Source organism: Bactrocera neohumeralis, chromosome 5, assembly GCF_024586455.1.
Source record: "Bactrocera neohumeralis isolate Rockhampton chromosome 5, APGP_CSIRO_Bneo_wtdbg2-racon-allhic-juicebox.fasta_v2, whole genome shotgun sequence".
NCBI classification, from domain to species: domain Eukaryota; kingdom Metazoa; phylum Arthropoda; class Insecta; order Diptera; family Tephritidae; genus Bactrocera; species Bactrocera neohumeralis.
Window position 1 is genome coordinate 39,974,661 of NC_065922.1, and position 19,685 is coordinate 39,994,345.

At 37.7% G+C, this 19,685-nt stretch overlaps 1 protein-coding gene across 5 annotated transcripts in view; it reads left to right on the top strand.

Annotated features, from left to right (window-relative positions):
* The window catches only part of LOC126759669 (dopamine D2-like receptor), a 281,735-nt gene that overhangs the window by 68,892 nt on the left and 193,158 nt on the right, over window positions 1–19,685 (top strand). For all 5 annotated transcript variants that reach the window (XM_050474652.1, XM_050474651.1, XM_050474655.1 and 2 more), the window contains exons 3-4: window positions 1,634–3,350; window positions 4,632–4,822. In XM_050474652.1, coding sequence (XP_050330609.1) covers window positions 2,345–3,350; window positions 4,632–4,822 — 1,197 coding nt within the window. In that variant the 5' untranslated portion in view covers window positions 1,634–2,344. The remainder of the gene's footprint in view (window positions 1–1,633; window positions 3,351–4,631; window positions 4,823–19,685) is intronic.

A 19,685-nucleotide genomic window follows, 5' to 3' on the forward strand; every position in this document is an offset into this window, starting at 1 on the left:
CTTATTACCGATACAGCTTCGCCTGAAACTATACGATTGCCGATATTACCTTCATAGCAGCTGTGCGGTAAGCTTTTTCAATGGCTTTACGCTGATTATTTTTCCTAAATGAATCTGCCCATCTGCTCCGACTGTTGCAAGATATACAGTATGTAGGCCACATGACAGCTTTCGTTTTTCTTGTGTTAGTTCTCCGATGTTAAATGACCTGCTAAGTTAGAAAGTTGTTTTAGGCGTCTTTTCAGCAGTGTTTTGGATTTGTGCGCAGTAAGTTAGCCTGGAATCTCATCTGACACAATTGACATTGACAATTTTTTCTTTAATAGGAATGTGCTGCTTTGCTAACAATACCAGCGCGTTTTTTTCAGTGACAAGTTTAAGATCTCTCATGTCAAGCCGCATTTGTGTCTTTAGTGACTCGGTCAGTAGTCTGCTTAGCCAACTAGGTATATAGCGTTGGGCATTTTAAGGCTTAATATAGTACCATCATAACTGAAGCTACAGAGGTCTGTGCCGAAAATTGATCTCATGCTGCAATCACAGTTTTCCATTTCGAAGGAATTCTGTAGGTCCAGAGTAGCGAGTAAAACAATTCGTATGAGTTTGTTGCATCCACTGAGCGCTGCTTCCACATTCCTCCTGACATTCTCAATTACCCTGAGAGTTAATCTACCAGATCTGAAACTGTATTATCTCGGTGGTAAGTCCTAGCGATTGCTTCTTCTTTTCGCGTTTTCAGCAATTTTCGAGAAGCTTACCGGAAGTGTAAAATAATTTTATTAGCAATTTTGTTATTAGCACAAAAAAGGAAGTTGAGATCCAGTGTATGATTGTAATGTGTCTTCCTATAGTTGCTCTTAACCTGTTCATGATCCAAGATATTAAATGAATAAGGAAATTACAAAAACGGCCTCTAGGTCATAAATTCCAAATAACAACATGAAGAACTCACTGTGCTTCTTAGCTAAAAATGAAATACCCTTTGCAAAAACTGACTGATAAATAAACCGACTGGCGACTTAACATTCAATGTAAGAAATGAGGACCACAACATCAATCACTGATACCTGGTATAAAGAAGGAACTTGGAAATTTATTAGTCAATTAATCCTTTCTTCATTCTTCAGACGTAATTATAATTTTATGCAGGGTCGTTCTGCTCAACAAGTAAGTTTCTTTGATTTTACGGTAAATATCGACTAATTTGATATATGTATGTAAATGTTTATGTTTGCGAACTTACTTCGTGCCCAATACGGGAAAAAATTGAATCCGTTGATTTAGCTTTGATTTGAAAAATACATGATTGTTAAAGAGCACGAGCAAAATGTTTTAAAGCCGATTATTTATTGAAAAATCAAATAAGCTCAGCTCGAAAATTTGTTCTTTTAATGCATGGTGTTAAAGTTGGCCTCGAACGATCCCGCAGCATAAACAACTTATCGTAGTATTACGAGTATTCTACCAGCCCAGTAAATGGAAAATGCTGCAGTTTCTGCCACCTAACAACAATTCACAAACTTAACTTAAACAAAGTCAATTATGTGCTTGTAAAGCATCCACCCACATGTAGACACGTCGCTAGTTGCCCATTTTGTACTAAGTTAATTTTATTTTAATTTTCTACTTTCAGCTTGCCGGGTCACCATCAGTCAGGAAATGGCGGAACCGGTGAAGTGATGAATGTATAAAACTCATTACCGTAGAACCAATGACCAAGCCCAATCATGCATATCGAAGTGCAGAATCTAATTAATATTGTCGGTCAGTGCATCACATATTCAAACAACAACAACAACAAAAAGAACATCAAGCACGAGCGCGGCGCTAAGTGTATATCGAGTGTAGTTTAATTATACCTCTCCGATACTGTGTTGCCGCCGAGGTGGCGGAACCTAGTGCACGCTGCGGATAACCGCCGGAACAACCTAAGGCGGATGCAGGGTTGCAGCTGCAATTTGCTGTGTATTTTCCACTTTTTGCGGCACAATGACCAATACGGTTCGGATACTACTTCTGTTAAGTGCCGCACAAATTAGGCCGTTGAAGCGACTGGCGGCATAAATAAACTTCGGATCGGGCTTTCGGTCGAGTCTTTCATGCGAGTAGTGATTTTTTTTATAGGGAAAACGCATGAAATTGTTTAGCAGCATTCAATGAAATCTTATAAGACATTTCCTTCGCGACGTAAGCGATGGCGTAATTTATATTTGAAATTTGTCTAACGGTGTAGAGAACGGTCAGTTTAACCTCATTAGAAATCAGGCGGCAAGCTGATTTACTGAGTGTGCGCACATAAATAACAGCAAAAACAATTAGGTAACAGCAACTGCTATGTAGAAAGATGGTATCGTTGGCGGAAATTAACACCACAGCGGCAATGACGCCGAGCGGCTTCTTCCGGCTATACGGTCTCAACGTCGGCGGTGATGACGATGACATCGTTATAAATGGCAGTGGTGATGGTGATAACAACGAGGTGGAAAGGGTTGTTATGGACGCTTGGAATACATTTGGCAGCTCAAACTCAACTAGCAGCCAAGCGACGAATGTGACCTCAATGAACTCATCTTCGATGACCCAACACAACACCACATTCGCCGATAATGCCAACAATACGTCCTATACATGGCCATCTGCAACGGATGAATCGTACAGTGACTTGGATTTCCAGTCATCTTCCGTATTTGTTGGTTCTAATTCAACGCTGCCTACAGATAGGAAAGCAGCGAACGGAAATGGAATTGGAAATGAAGGTGGGTGGTCGGTTGATGGTAGCTATGACACCACTGAAGGCGCACTTGATAATTGCACTACACCAACAAACAGTTTGTTTGATATTGCCTTAACGACAACGGGAAAGAGTCGCGTTGCTGTTGCTGAGAACGGGGATGATATCAACTTTGCTTTGATCGATAGTGCGGAAACGGCTATGGGCGGTGACAATGATTACGAAACAGTAGAGGGTTTTAATGGTGGTGTTGACGAAGTTGATCGCCTACCGGACGAAGGTACTGATTTTATTCGACATTCCAGCGCATTAGACAGTTTCGGATCGATAAGAAACGAATCGTATTACCCGAGTTTCGATGGCGGCGGGACGAGCGTGGCGACCGTGAGAAAGGGCGTAACTGGTGGCGCGGGCGATAAGAGTGGTAGTTCATTCATGCTGATGCTTGAAGACTTTGGCGATTATTTTTTTAATTTTAACGGAACCGGCAGCGGGGTCGGTGATGGTGTCGCGTTTTCGGATACACAATCTACAATAAGCACTTTAAATGCGACCGACTTCCTTACACGAACTAATTGCTCAAATATAACGGATTTGTGTGTGGAGCCATATGATGAAAGTAAGTGAATCCTAATTATATATTTTGTGGACTTAACTCTTGACAGAAAAGCCTTTTAAGTGAGACGTTTATCTTGTTCAACAATTTAGTCATCCATCATAGATGTTTGGTATTGAAAATTTAATTTTCGTTAAAATCGTTAAGCAACGATTGACATATTTTTAACTGAAACACTATAAAGTAAACAAGTAATTGAAAGTAAATAGGACAAAGACAAACTAAATTTATTAAAAATAGGTTTTTATTTTTAAAATGAAAGCGAAATAACAGAGAAATGTAAGTTCTAGAGCAAAAATATTTTAATTTAAAATTATAAACTTGAGCCTTGGGAGGTTGACTACATATGTATTTAAACCTGTTGAGGCTGTAACCACCCATTAGCGACTTGGCATGACGCATTCGTTGGAGTTGTTTTCAATACTTTTTCTTGTCTCCTCTTTCCTCCTTGCGGAGCAGCTCCTTTATGGTATGAGGACCCAACGCGATGAAGGATAAGGTGCACTTCGTTTCTTTCCGATAGGCTGTTCAGCCGGTCTCCACACTCCTTGCAATAGTAGCGATTTGATCTCACAGGCAGAGATCGATTTAAGTGCCTCTTGACTGTCTCTAAGTATGGTTAAACGTTCGTTGCCGTAGTTGCGTCGGAGGTTTATCCCTAAGCACCGACTTATGGCAAAGGCCTCTGCTTGAAAATTTCCTTCAGGTATGGAAAGTTTGGTGCGTGGTCCTGCGACTCCTGCATCAATTCCCTTCGACGGTTTCGAGCCGTCGCTGAACCACTTAATTGTACTATCTCTAAGCAATAGTTCGAGAGTGGAATCATTCCATTACTGCTAGGGGTAACCTTGAACTTCCTACTTCAAGGTTTAAGTTTAAGTCCCTTGGGAGAAGAGCCAATGGTATTTCATCATAAGTTCTTCACATGCTGGGATGAGTTTATCTTAACTCTGCCAAACCCTTCTGCTGTTATTTGAAGCAGTGTGTGTTTGGCTACCTGACCGATTAGTGGTCCATACATGATAATCGGTCCTAATAATCCTTTGCTTGCAGCCCCAGGATTTAGCAGCTAGTCGACTGCACACGATTAGTGCTTTCGTAGCTTTGACCAACGTCAGTTCAAGGCTTTAACCGCAAAGTGAAGTCCAGTATGAGACCAAATAATTTGACAATGTTAGTCCCCAAGCGTTAGGTTCCTTTGACGCACCCATTTGCGGACAGTTATTGAGCTATATTTTATTCCATAAAAATCTTACTTATTTTCTATGCTTTCTCGTTTTACAGTTGTTCCGAATTATTGGGCGCTTACGTTGATGGTGTTTCCTTTGCTGACATTGTTCGGTAATATTTTAGTGATCCTTTCAGTGTGCCGCGAACGATCCTTACAAACGGTTACGAATTATTTTATCGTGTCTTTGGCAATAGCCGATCTACTAGTTGCTGTCGTGGTGATGCCGTTTGCGGTTTATGTTTTGGTAAGTAGTGTTTATTTTATAATTTGTCCATAAATGTGATGCCATAATATAATTAAATTCTATACCCATTTTGAAAAAGCTTTTATTTTATTCCGACACTTCGGTGTTTCGATATTTTTAATATTACTAGCTATTAATACCAACATACGGGTATTACTCAAACCCCGAAAAATATAATTTCATTCACTGAGTAATCAAAATAATGAAAGCTTCGGAAAAATATGACACGAAAATAATTTTTAATGAGATAATTAATAGAAAGGCAGTTTCACAGCTGTCATGATAAAACGAGGGATTGGTTTTGGTATTCTTGGCTCCATGTCCATTTCTTTTTCTTCTTCTTAATTGGCGTAGACACCGCTTACGCGATTATAGCCGAGATGTCTCTCATCCGAGGCTGTCGTTTAGATTTCATTGGGGGAGCTTTTTACGTGGCGGGTCCCAAACCCAGCGCACAACCCTGTGTAGGGGATGTTTCGCCTTCTCACTTTAGCTCGCCTTCGAACGGATGTTCTTAGGCTACCCAGAGGATACTTCGTCAAAGACCGGAAGTAGTGAGCTGCTTGAGCCATGTGTAAAAGAATCGTTTCTGGCCACTCCCAAGTGAATGGCGATCAGAGAACTTTCCTCACTTGCGTGAACTTCTACACATGACTCCATCCTCCAATGTCCATTTCTAGTCTCCATCAATTTAAGCTTGAATTATACATATATTTTTTCGAAAGTGTACTAGCAAGCAATTTGAGAGTGTCACGTGCTGAACAGTTGATCTCTAATGAATTATCACACTTTTTATAGAGTTTTATCTTTATATACATACACTATACACCACAGGTCCATATCTGCCCTGCTCTCTATGTAGTTTGATTTCCAAACTCTTACAGCAAAATTCACCGATGTTGTTGACAGAAAGTCGATTTAGCATTATTGTATACACTGTTAAAATGGACACAATCAGATAGAATAGATTGATAGATAGAATGTCGGCTATAATGCGCTGAATATTGTCTTCGAGCTCCCCGTGCGTTGCTGGTTATTTGGCGTGAATTCTTAATTTAACATACTCGCAGAGAAAAGTAAAAAAAAAGTCGCTTGATCCTGGCGGCCAATCGGCAGCGCCATTTTTGGTCCATATACCAGGTGTGTTCCAAAGTAAACAGGACTTTTTGAATTAAGCGCAGTGCGTTTGAATCTGCTATTTTTATTGATTGTCCAGTGAGCACTTCATGCCATTTCATTTATTGGAAGTGAAGTTATTGCGTTTTAAGTGTCAGTATGTTTGTGTAATCGGTGCGAAAATGAGCTTCGAACAAAGAGCCAACATTAAATTTTGTTTTAAAATTGGTAAAACTTTTACCGAAACGTTTCAATTGATGAAACAAGTTTATGGCGTTGATTGCCTATCCCGTAGCAGAGTGCACGAGTGGTTTTCAAAGTGGTCGTGAGGACATAAATGACGATCCACTTGTGGGCCAATCAAAATCAGTGATCACCGGAAATTCCATCGAAACTGTGCGTGAATTCATCAAAAATCAGCCGAAATCATCATTGAAATTCATGGAAATGACGCATTTTGACGGAAAATTCGGGCTTACGAAAGGTGTGTGCACGGTTTGTTCCACACAAATTGACCCACGACCAAAAATTGTTCAGAATCCAACATTCGAAGGACCATTATTTGACCAAAAATCACATTTTAACCATTAACCACTCCGCGTATTCAAATGATATGGCACCATCTTGCTAGAAATAGAAATCGTCCGCATCTATTTCATCGAATCCCAGGAAGAGAAGTCGGTCAAGATAGAAATCAAATATCAAAATTTCAAAATTTGTTAAAATCGAATCGATCAAGGATTCAGAGACCAAATAGGTCAACTCAAATGCACTTGGCCGTTTTTTTCTGAACATATCGGTCAGTCTGTGAGGTTTAGCATTTAAATTTGGGGGGCTATTTTTGTGATAACAGCATGCACTGGTGGCAAACATGTGTACAATCAGTTCAATAATTCGCTCCTTCGCCGCTTAATACCTAATCTACATTTTCGAACATAAACATCTGTCGGACAAAATTTTAATGAAATTCAGAAAGAATCTCTTTATAATAATAGTAAATCTATTTGTCTAAAATGGATGAAATCAGGGCTGTACTTCTGAAATTATATTCTGATTTTCAAACATCCGCTATAAAAGATATAAAGAAATGGGCTGTGAGATTTTTTAATTTGCAAATTGCGAGGGTATAAAAAGAGCGGTTACTCCCGAACTTAGCACTTCCTTACTTGTTCCTCTTAACTTATTTAATCTTTTAAATATGAATGAAAAAAGGTATATCGCAGACTTTCTAGTTGACAGTTTTCGTTTTGAGGGTACAGCACAGTTAATATATAACATAAGTAACATGGACTATTCCATCTTTTAAATTGGCTTTAAATAGTATATTTAGAACGAAAAATTTATATTAACGAATGTTTAATCAAAAATGACCAAAACTGCAAATATCTATTTATCAACACTGTAGCATAAGTATATATTGCTTATGCGCATATAGGGAGATATATTGATGAGACCACCCGCACTTCTCCTTGAACTTTGATTTATGTGCGCATATTTTGTCAGTTGTTGATTGATTGGATTAACAGAAAAGAAGGTACATTTCGACTTTATTTTCGTTTTTGTTATGTTCTATTATGTTCTGATTTTACTGTTATTTACAACTTTGTCATCATGACTATTGGTATGCTTTGAGGTCACTCATGGTATTTGGTGCTTTATTATCGTACCTCTGTGCTGTATTCAACTGCAGACGGAAAAAAGCTGGGAATGAAGATTGTGATAAAAGAAATGAAAGGAATTGGAATTGTGGAATATTTGCTGATGCAGCAAGATTAGCACCTTGTTAAAGACTCGCGTTGAACTTGACATATAAAAAGTGAAACGTGTTGAATAGAGTTAGAGTTCTGTTCGTGTTCCCCACAATTTCAGTGTGGGGAGCAAGAAAACGGTACTTGATCGTTGGTATTCATTGCGTTTTTGACTTTAAATGTGGTCACTATTGTGGCTCTATGCGATGGTGCATTCTCATCGTGTAAAATCTATTAATTTTTTTTTCCAAAATTCCGCCCGTTTTCGACGAAAGTTCTCACGCAAACGCTTCAATTACGCCAAATAGAACTTCTTATTGCCCGCCTGTCCCTTCGGAATAATGAATTTGTTCAAAAAAAAAAAGAATATCAAAAAAAGAGACCTCTTTGCGGCACTCTTTTTAAAAATTCAAAAAAATTCATCTTTGTCGGGATGAGCCCATAATATCTGCCAAAATCATTCGAACAGACTCGCGAGAGATGTCGAATCTCTTAACACTTGCCTGACGATTTCCTTCACTTTTTTAATATTTTCATCAGTTGAAGAGGTCGAAGGTCGTCCAAAACCCCGCATGTCTTCAACGATCTCTCGATCGCCTTTGAAGGCTTTGTACCACTCGTAGTCTTGTGCTTTTGATAAAAGTGAATCACCGTAAGCCTTTTCAAACATACTACCAATTTAGAAAAATACATTTTTTTGAAATATTATTTATCCTAGAATTTAATTAAATTTCCAGGTGCGTTTTTTGTCACAATGTATGGTGATGATTGTTTCTTGAGTCTGTTCTATAGGATGAATTCGGTGTGATCGGTTACTGCTATGATCCATTCTGTATGCGACACAAAGTTTCATCCTGTAGGGAAGAATCTTATTTTTAAATATCGTATTATTTTGTTAAAACTACCAAGAGCTATAAGAAGAGGTGATTGGAAAACATAAAGCTTTTTATATGAAAAGAAACGCAACAATCGGTCAAGGGCTTCTTGGCGATGTCTCAGAAGTTGCGCATTAAAAACGTTTTGAATAAATAAACTTCAACAGAAGAAATAGTGTTAATTATAGAGTGGTCTTAATTCCGTTGGTATGACAATGGCCAGGGTGCGTCATTAGACATTCATCCTACTACCTACCCACCAAAAACTTTTGTAAATTTATTATGAGTTAAAACAAGAAAAAACGTTAACTTCGGTTGCACCGAAGGTAAATACCCTTCACAGGTGCATTTCTGTTAGTAACTATGTGTTCAGTTTGTATGGAAGCTATATGCTATAGTTAACCGATCTGATCAATTTCTTCGGAGATTACATTGTCGCCTTAGAAAATAACATATACCAAATTTCGTTAATATATCTTGTCAAATGTGAAAGTTGTCCATACAAGAACTTGATTCCGATCGTTCAGTTTGTATGGCAGCTATATGTTATAGTTAACCGATCGGCCTGACAAACAATTTCTTCGGAAATTACGTTTGCAAATTTCAAAACGATACAGGAATTAAAAACTGATGGGACATCGTATATATACGACAGACAGACGTGGACAGACGGTAGACAGACGGATATGCCTAAAAATCGTCAGAATCGACATACTGATCATTTATATGTATATATACTTTTAGGATCTCCGACGATTCCTTCTGAATGTGCAAACAAACTTCGTGACAAACTTGCATTTCTTACAGCATACGTTCAGGTATAAAAAAAAACCTGGATAAAATAGGTTTGCATTGAAAAATGAAGGAAACTAATAAATCAAAACAGTATGCGATATTAAAATTCTGAAAAAATATTCCGAACCTAAATATTTTTATAAAGCTCAGTAATCACTTAACCTATTTCTGATGATCCACACTTTGATTGGAAATTAAATAGACTAGTTATTTAAATACTAATAAATTTATATTATAGTATATTATACATTTTACCCTATCCTGTCTTTCACTTAAATGTCTGAAATATCCTTCTGAGTTTTTTTACAAACTGAAAGAATCAAAGTGAAAACTTTAATAAGATTCCTCCGTCGTGAGTATACCCTTTTGCATTAAAAAAAAAATTGGAAGAAATAGGTTGCATTAAAATGGCCTAGAAAACTAATAAGTAATTCAAAGTGTTGCCAGGTAAGCGACTATTAAAATTCTAGAAAAATATTCCGAACCTGAATCCTTATTTTTGTAAAGTTCAGTAATCACCTAACCTATTTCTGATGATCCACACTTTGATTGGAAATTAAATAGACTAGTTATTTAAATACTAATAAATTGTATATTAAATAGTATATTGCGGCGGAAACATTTTACCCTATCCTCTGTTCATAAATGTATGACTATATCTTATGTGATCAAATTGAAAGGTGGATTTTGACCATTTCATCTCCCTAAAAAGATAATTCCCTCAGCACTTCAAAAAAATAACTCCGTCGTGATGGCCATCAACACAATCGTCAAAAAAAAAATAAAAAAAAAAACATTTTCGTTACCTATTTACATTATTATGCCAGAAATATATATAGCAACCTACGTATATCCTCCATTGAGTCAAAACGGTGTCCTCGGAGTGGTCATGTGAATTAGCTGAACAGCCAGAAGTTGCACGAAGGTAAATCAGGCGAATGCGGTGGTTGCGGCACGATATTAGTTGGAAATGTGGCGAAATGATCAGGAATAACTAATGCACTATGAGATGGTGCATTATCTCACTTCTTTGTTCAATAAATTCAGAGATAGTAAAAATCGAAGAATTAACTTTTAGAGCCTCACAAAATGACGACTATCTCAAATACTAAAGAATATTTTGTCGTAAAATTTAGCATAGATGTCACTAACAGTACTACCAACTTACAAAAAAAAATTGCCGATTTGAAAAATACGCGAATTATAAATTAAAAATTCAATTTCAATTGATCACAAAGTATATTATCATCTCAAAGGAAAGGTCTATCAACTGTTAAGGTAGTATTCCGTGACTTTCGTCTCGGGATCAGCCAAAACTGAATTTTACTATTGTGAACTCAATGTACATGTTTAAAACAAAAATAATTAACTCCAGGTAATTACGAAATTCCTTATAAGCATTACAAGTGTCTTAGCGGTGCCTATCCAGAATGATGAAAGAAAGAGGTTATAATAGTTTTGCCCCGTTTTTATACTTCGCGTAAGAATAAAATAGTCTCTTAAGATCATAAACGAAAGAAAGCGAAGGTTTTGTTTACAATTACTATTAAAATTTCTAATTTCTTATTGTTCGCGACGATTGTCAGATACTACTTGGTTGAAAGTTTCCAAAACTGCAGAATATGATATTGTATTATAAATGTGAAAACTGTCAAATCTTACGTCATTGTCACTGTTGAACACTTTATTGTGGACCCAATGTGGCAAACCGGGATTTCAATGCATTCCGCGGACCAGCAAATCTATTTGAAGAATCTGAGAGCAAATGACAAGAGAGCAGCTGCTACAATAAACGTGTTAACTGTAAACACACGCATATGCCTGTAGCCTTAGTAGCAGTATTTAAGCCATGGTATGGCTATTAAGATTACTTATGAAGAGAATGTCTGTAAGGAGTTTGCTGCAAAAAGTAGAGTTTGGTGGCAAAAAAATAAAATAAAGAAAAAAATTGAGCACATATGGACACTGCGTGCAACTAGATTGCTAAGCACCCACACACATACATTCGTGACGGAACTACCTACTTACTCACGATTATAATGCTCCCTGTACTGCTCAAGAAAAAAAAAGCAAAAGCCGAGGCAAGTTGTATGAATTGAAATGATTGCTTGAAATAATATGCTTTTAAGGACAAAAAGCAGCCAACAGAATAATACAACCGAAGTACGAGTAATGGCGAAAGTGTTAAAATAAAAGAAATGGCAAAAACGTAGCAGAAATGAAATCATACTTATGCCATTCCACGTCGAGTGGACGTGTGCGTCGACTAAACGCCATGAGATATGGCCGTGCGACTATGAAAAAAGATCAGGAGGCAGGCATAGATTGGGAGCGTGCAAAGTGCGAATGAATGACAACGAACGGGTGGATTGGCGGGGCGGCAGCGGAAGGGCGGCGGGTTGTAAAATCGCATTAGCACACAAAAGGAAGCACTTTACGCCACTGATTGCAAGTGTTGTGGCTTGAGCTGCTGCTGAATGGATGTTCTGCCCTCCGAACAACCGTTTCAAAGCTGCCAATCCCACACGTTTTTCACCCGCCGTCCGGCATCTGCTCGTTCCAGAATTTGTCAGCATAGAGACATTGATTCTTCGGCCAGCGATAGCGATGGCAACAATTCATAGTACACTACGACAGCCACGAATCACTTTACTGACACTTGCTCGTGCTGCTCGTGGATGGCATACCTAGTAGATCCTAGCTAGTAGCTGCTGTATGGGCGCACTGCCCTGGGACGCAAATGTGCGTAAATTCAATACATAGACAGCTAGATATTTTACGCATTCATAAATCCGTGGTACGCAATTTTTTTCTCTGTTTTCGACCCGCAGCCTCGAGTGTAGTGAGGTGAACGCGACGGAAAGTCATATAGCGGGCGAAATTGAGCGGAAGAAAAATGATGTTGCACTTAAGTGTTGTAGTATTTTTCATTTGCGGACGCATATTTCTTTACTGTCTTTAATTTTTTATTTTTCATTTTCCATTTTGCAACTTTTTTCTCATCTTCAGGTTTTGACTTGAGAGCCAAAGTGCACCGCTTAATATATTAGTAGTATGAAGGTTTGGAATTTTCTTCGCTGCTGGTAATGTAATGAGCCTGCAGTTTAGGTCGGATTTTCCCTAAAGATTTTTAATCCTGAACGAAGTTGTCTCAAATTATAAATTTTGTTTTAATAAGTCAACCTTTTAAAATTATTCAAAAGAGTGTGCAGCTTGAAATATTGGTACGAACGCTTTTGTGATAGCTAATTTTTCATAAACTTTAGCAATTCAGTGAGCGCTGCAACGTGATCCATACGGAGCTTCCCTTGAGAATTCGAAAGAAGAAGAAAACCAACTGAAAAGGAACAATGATTTCTCTCACCAGTTGCCTACGTCCAGATGATACCAGTCTCAGAATACGAATCGGCACATTACCGAAATAGTTAATAAATTATAAAAATATCTGCACCCCTTTACCGTAACCGCCGATCAAACAGGCTTATAGCAGAATCAGCGAACACCGCAAAACCGCAGCCCGAATCAGCTGATACGACATATCTTATGAGAGCGCAATGTAAATGATCAGCCAACACCGCTTCTACCGCCCGTAGGCACCGCTTTACCGTAGGAAACCGTAGAATTTCCTACGATTTGGATTTTTCCCGTAGAAACGTGTCAGCTGATTGCTCTCTCACAACGCAGGGTTGCCAGTCTCGATATACTGTAGTAATTATAAAAATTGTCTTCAATATATTTGAATTTTTCTTAAACTAAATCAAAATCAGAGTCGAATGCTATTATTTATAAATATATAAACTATTTTTAATAGTTTGTTTTCAGTTTTGGTATTTTATATTATGAAAAATTGTAGTTGAGAAGTTAGATGTGTACAAAACTGTATATGCGTATTGAATAATGGCAACATTGTTCAAATGAAAACAAAAAAAGATGGATTTCTACGGGTTCAACTTTTGACACATATTGCTCGCTACGGTCGGCAACTGAGGAAGGGAAGAGCGGAATTCGTTGATTCTGCTATTAGTCTTTCATTTTCGGCCTTTCATTTGGCTCAACGATTACGTTCGGTTATCCGCCCGATCTGAACTGCATAGTAATTGACATTTATGTATATGCATTAGAAAGCAGTTTTCACCGACATTTCCTATATTTGATAAATCGTGTGAAAATATAATTTAACTGTATAAAACATTTTTCTATCATTTCCTTGGGTCGTTAGAAAGCCTACTCTACTCTACGAGGCCCAATTGGTCTTCTTTCGAGTAAATAAGCCTCCCCTAACCCCTGAGTTACATATTTGAACTTCTTTGTCTGTAACTGAGTTTGTGCGTGTACTTTTGATTACATATTTATGTGTAGACTGTTGAATTAAGTTCAAAAGCAGAGTTGGCAAATTTGCTAAAGACAATTTGCGCCTTTGAACAATGCTCTTTATTCCCCCACCAACGCCACCCACGAGCAAATATGTGTACGGAATGCACGTAAGCTTTCCGGTTTTGCAAAGTTGATGTAAATATGTGAGCCTGTGACACTCAGGAGCATATACTATGTGTGTGTATGTGTGTTTAAGTACAATTGCATATACTATGTGTGTGTATGTGTGTTTAAGTACAATTCACTTGCTCTTTCGGCATGAGCAGGGACGCCAAGCGGAAGCAGCCAATGCGAGACTAGAACAATGGGGTCACAAGTGTCGCGCCGAGCAACGAAAAACAGCACAAAAGCTAAGCATTATTGAAATGCGTCAACATGAAAGGAATCATTGAAATATATTTCAGTCCCTGCACCCTCGCTGCCACCAATCCCACCACTTCACTGCTTTGGCTGGATAAACATTTGTCATTTTGTTTTTGTAGTTGGCGCTGTCGTTATCTCTGTGAAGGCTGACGATGTTCTTGCTTTCGCAAGAAATTACACACTTACTAGGTAAATAATGTCGAGTGACTTTTCTCACACTCATATGGCCTGGCCGCAGCTTTGGCGGGCGCTTTGGAGCTGCTTAAGCGAGCTCAATGTCAACAGTTCTTTCGGAAGGCTGGACGGGGGTTGTTGAGGCTTCACACCCTCAGAGCCAATTGAAAATATTGCATTTTAATGCGAACTCTTTATCTGCCTACTCCCACGGATATTCAGTTTTACAAGTGTATATAAACATAAGTGTGTATGAACTTATGGAGACAAGGGCGCCCATACCGTGGGCTATCGAAGACGTGCCAATGAAGAGTGTTTAGCTGCTAGCAAATAAAAGTTAGCAATCAGATTTGTTGCATTTCGCAAAGTCGTGCTGATAAAGTTGCGAAAAGTTCGTGATTATTAGCCGAAATTAATCGAATTCAAATGCCGACGCGCGTTGAGGGGTGTGTGCTTTGTCTAAAGAGGCCGAAAAGTTCTTTATGGCGCAGCACTTTTGTTTGTCTTTCTAATAATTAGTTTTCGCTTCATTACTGAACAGCCGTCATTAATAAGCATCTGTGCGTATAATAGATTCCGATGCTCTGGGGGTATTCCAACAATTTCCAATGTGAAAAATTCGCCAACAAACAAAGCAGTCTTCTGTACATAATAATAACGCTGTCAATACAGAAGAACAAACCGAAATTTCTAAAAGATAAATAACAAAGATTTGCAAGATTAATTAGCAAAAGTAGGCATATACGAGTACATATACAGTTATGTATTTGTATAAATGTATGGTATGCACAGTGTTCAGCTTTAAAGCCCTCGCAAATTATACGAAACTTTAATTATAATTCAAAGAATTCTGAAGTTTATTGGAAAATTGGTTTCCTTTTCTTTACTCAGCATAATTAACATTCTAAAATCGTTTGTCAGCAAGACACTAAGGCGATTGGCATTTAAAATTTAGTGAAGCACATCAAAATCCGGTTTCAGAGGCGATATAAAATAAGTAAAGTAAGCCTATCAACGTATTAAGGGACACAGAAAGGCGATTTCTCAAATTTAAAAAATAACTACCCAATCAATTGCCTAAAGTGTTTACCGTTATATTTCTACATATTTTAGAAATATTTGTCGAGTTGCACGCGATCTTCGATGGCGCTAAAGTCCACCACTGCTGCAGTAAATACGGCCTTTTCCGTGGATAAACCCCAAAACAATTATCTCTAGAAGATATAGTCCGCACATTGACCTAAGGTCGAAAAAAAATCAAAAAAAAAATGGCAAAATGGCGGCGTCCTTTTCAAGTTGAATTTTGGTTGTTTTTGATTTCGATTTTAATCCGTTCACAAAAGTGGCAAGTCATCATATAGAGATCTCCATACAGAACATGCAAAAAAAACTTGATCGTGATCGAATAACTTGTCCCCGGGTAAGCACTGCACCAAAGTCGAAAATGCTGTTTCGAGAAAATCATGTTTAAAGAAAAACTGAGTGGCCACACTCAAGAAGCCTCAATTCAAAAAATATTGCAGGTATATATTTCAGGTATAACCTTTGAAAATAGGCCATTCGATTACTTCTAATCTCAAAGGGCAAGTAACCAACTCCAACAATTAAAGAATAAAGATAGAAGTACATATACATGCCCGACGCTTGGAATTTAAGTGTGCTCTGCCCAATTCACAAAAAGAGAGACCCCACAATCTGCGCCAAGTAGCGTGGGATAAGTCTCCTCAACATCTTATACATATACCAGGTTGTTCAATAAGTTTTGTCGTTTGATAAGAAAAACACAATTTTTTGATTCAAAATACACTTTATTATTCAGTATAATCTCATTAAACTTTAATACACTTGTTTCAATGATCCTCCAATCTGTGGATCCCATGCCTGAAGTGAGAATCCGGAATGTCTACAAAATACGCTTCAACAGACGTAATGACCTCTTCATTTGATGAAAAAGTTCATGACATTTTTTGGAAGTTGGTGGAAACAAATCTGGTGAATCGCTGGATGCTCCAACAATCAAACTTTAATACGATGGATTTTAGCCATTGTCAAAATGCTCTTGTGACACGGTGCATTGTCTTGATGAAAAAGGATTTGTTTCTTCTGCAAACCGGGTCTTTTTTGACGAATTTTTTCCATTAACTGGTTGAAAAGGTCGCAATAATATTCAGAATTAAGTGTTTTACCAGTTTGCAAGTAATCCCCAAACAAAACTCTTCACGCATTCAAAAAACTGATGCCATAATTTTCTTGGCCGATTTCCGGCCACGAACTCGTTTCGAAACCAAACAACCAGGTTCACACCACCTTTTAGCCTCTTGTTTTAATTCAGGATCATGGTGATAGACCCAAGTCTCATCCATAGTAATGAATCGACGCACAAAATCCACTTTATCTTTTCTAAAACGTTCCAAATGTTGCTGAGAAAGTCGCATTCGAATGTGTTTTTGTTCCATTGTTAGCGAATGCGGCATCCATTGTGCACACAGTTTTCTACGGATAAAACCCAAAATTTCACTCTCTACTGTCAATCGACGATCGTCCAAAACCATATGAGATTTCTGGTGTTGATGCGCTTTTGGACGTCCTTCACGTGGATCGTCTTCAAGACTCGTACGACCACGTTTAAATTCAGCAACTCATCTTTCTAATGTTCTAATTGTAGGTGAATAATCATTATACACTTTTAACATTCGTTCGTGAATTTATTTTTTTGCTACACTTTTCAAAAATAAGAATTTTATCACTGCACGATATTTAATTTTTCCCTTGTAAAAATACTCTGACATGGTGACACTAAATGGCTTGTAAACAATGAAAGAATTGACATATGGAAATGAGACTTCATATTCGTTCATATGAAGCGTGTGCCAACAAAACAATAAACAATTTTGGGCTAGTAGCAACGCCCTCTCTTATCGAACGGCAAAACTTATTGAACAACCTGGTAAGGTTCTATCGAACGTATATTAGTTCTGCTTTCTTCATACTGGATGAGGAAGCGAAGCAAGTGGGCCTGGTAGTGAATGAGGGCAAGACGAAATATCTCCTGTCAATAAATAAACATACGTCGCACGCGTGGCTTGGCTCCCACGTCACTGGGAATTGAGAAGTAAAGTCCTCTCTCGACGAACAAAAACCAAACTCTACAAGTATAAGTCACTCATTATTCCCGCCCTGCTATATGGTGCAAAGGCATGGACGTTGACAACATCTTATGAGTCGGCGAGAAGAACGACATGGCGCGCTGTTGTAAACTCGGCTTTACGAACAGATAATTTCATGCCAAAAATTGGGTAAAGTCAAGTCAATATTTTCCCGAAACACCAGAATTAGAATTTTCAAATATCAGGTGACTTGATATAATATATTATGTAGATTGGTCGATCTGTAAGTTACCTTACTTATATAAAGATATGGATTTTAAAAAATTGGGTAAAATCGGGTAATACTACCCGTAGCACCCATTTGCCCAATATTTGGTACATAAGAATTTCGAACATTCGGCTGGGTTTGTATAGTATATATGTTTGTAAGGTGACTTAGGACCACTAAGGGAATGGATATACATGATTGTTTAAAGCCGAAAATATATCAAAACACTTGTCAAAGGTATTCCACGTCTCATATACTCTATATGGATTTACGTTATTTGACCACACTCTATGAGAAATATATCGGCCGATGTATGAGTTATCTTCCTAAACTGAAAATATGTTCTCACATACACTCGTGTTATGTCAAAAGTTAACAAAATCAGTGGATATCTTCCCTAAGCACCTAATATAAGCGATCACCAACTGATTGTAAAGCGTTTATGTAGGTTAATATGTTAACGAAATATTTCAATGAAATTAAGTGGATAAGTTTCCTTGGGATTTTTGTGGTTTGCCGCTGAATATGAATGAAATTGACCTAGACTTTGGTCTAAACCTATTTTCCCTAATGTACTGACTTCTGATCCTCTATTTGATGTTTTCCTCATATACCCAATATATTACATTTATTTTGGTTGAATTTATATCACATACATACATATACATATATCGCTTGCAGTAACAAGCGTGATGTTAATATAAATAGTTCGAAAAAGTAAAAAGCGGTCTGTGACAAATATTTTATGTAAATAAAATACTAAATTTGAATGTAATCCATTTTGAATCTTCAAATAATGCATTTTGAATTTTTATGCAACATTTTATATATTCAAACTCTAACTTTTAAGCAGACAATCAGGATTAAAAACCGGAATGGACCTAGATTGATATCCGACAAATCCCTGCCAAACTCGGTAGCAATCCCAGAAATATTTCTGGGATGCAGCATATCCCTGCTCCCAATTTTTAAATTTTAGCCGGTCTGAAGGTATTGTAATATATTCCTAAAACAAATAAGATTTCCTTCTTCTAAAATTTTCTAGCTTTATTTTAGAGAGTACTAATTTTTGAACGGCTAGTTTATTATTTGCAACAGGACTGCTTCCGAAACACATACGTACTCGTGTATTTTTGCACCATTGAACGTCTGCTGTTGAGTCGCCCACACATACAACAACGCAGTGAAGTGCGAGGTGTGCCGCCGTAGCGAGGACCTCGAATTGGGCAAGTAAAACGGGGTGAGACCAAAAATAAAAGACGACAGCAGCAACTGCGCACGCTGCCAAATGGAATAGTGATGCCAGCAAAAATTTGTAGTCGTTTATCTCCACTTCCGTGTGAGTGTTGGAACGTTGTGGGTGCTCGATCTCGTTGCTGTTTGTGTCTCTGTGCTTGTGTGTTCTCTGTTTTTACTTCTTCCGCCATAAAATTTATTGTCTCATATTCGTGCATTCCGTGCACAAACCATACATGCTGCTCCACCTTTGTTTTTCAACGGGTCCACACACCAGTCCATACAGGTGTGCACGTGTGGATGCACTCAAACATAAATAAAGGTATTTTATTTCCCACCGTCGCGTTGGCCAAAGTTTGGCAAATAGTTACTCTTGTCGCTTAGTTTATTTAGAAAATTCGACATTTTAAAGTTTTTATGAATGGCAAAGTTTTTACGTATTTTGTCGCGAGAACACCAAAACTTTGCTCGAATTTTAACAGCGTCCCCGAATAAAAGTAAAATTCGACTAACGCTGTGTTTGTGGAAATATGTTTAAAATATTCGTATTTAGAAATATAGATACGCGAAATAGAAATAATATAAGTTTTCTAGACTTTTGTATGCTCAAATAGTTCAAAAACTGATGTGGTCGGCCAAGAACAGAAAATTAAATAAATAATTCCTTCAATAAATCTTTTTTATTTCAACGTATTTATCTATAGCGATTCGCAAGTTGGTTGGAGTTTACTTTTTAAATTACCAAACCGAAAAATTTGTTTAAAATCTTAGTTTCTTTTAAAACAAACATATATGTACTTGTACGCA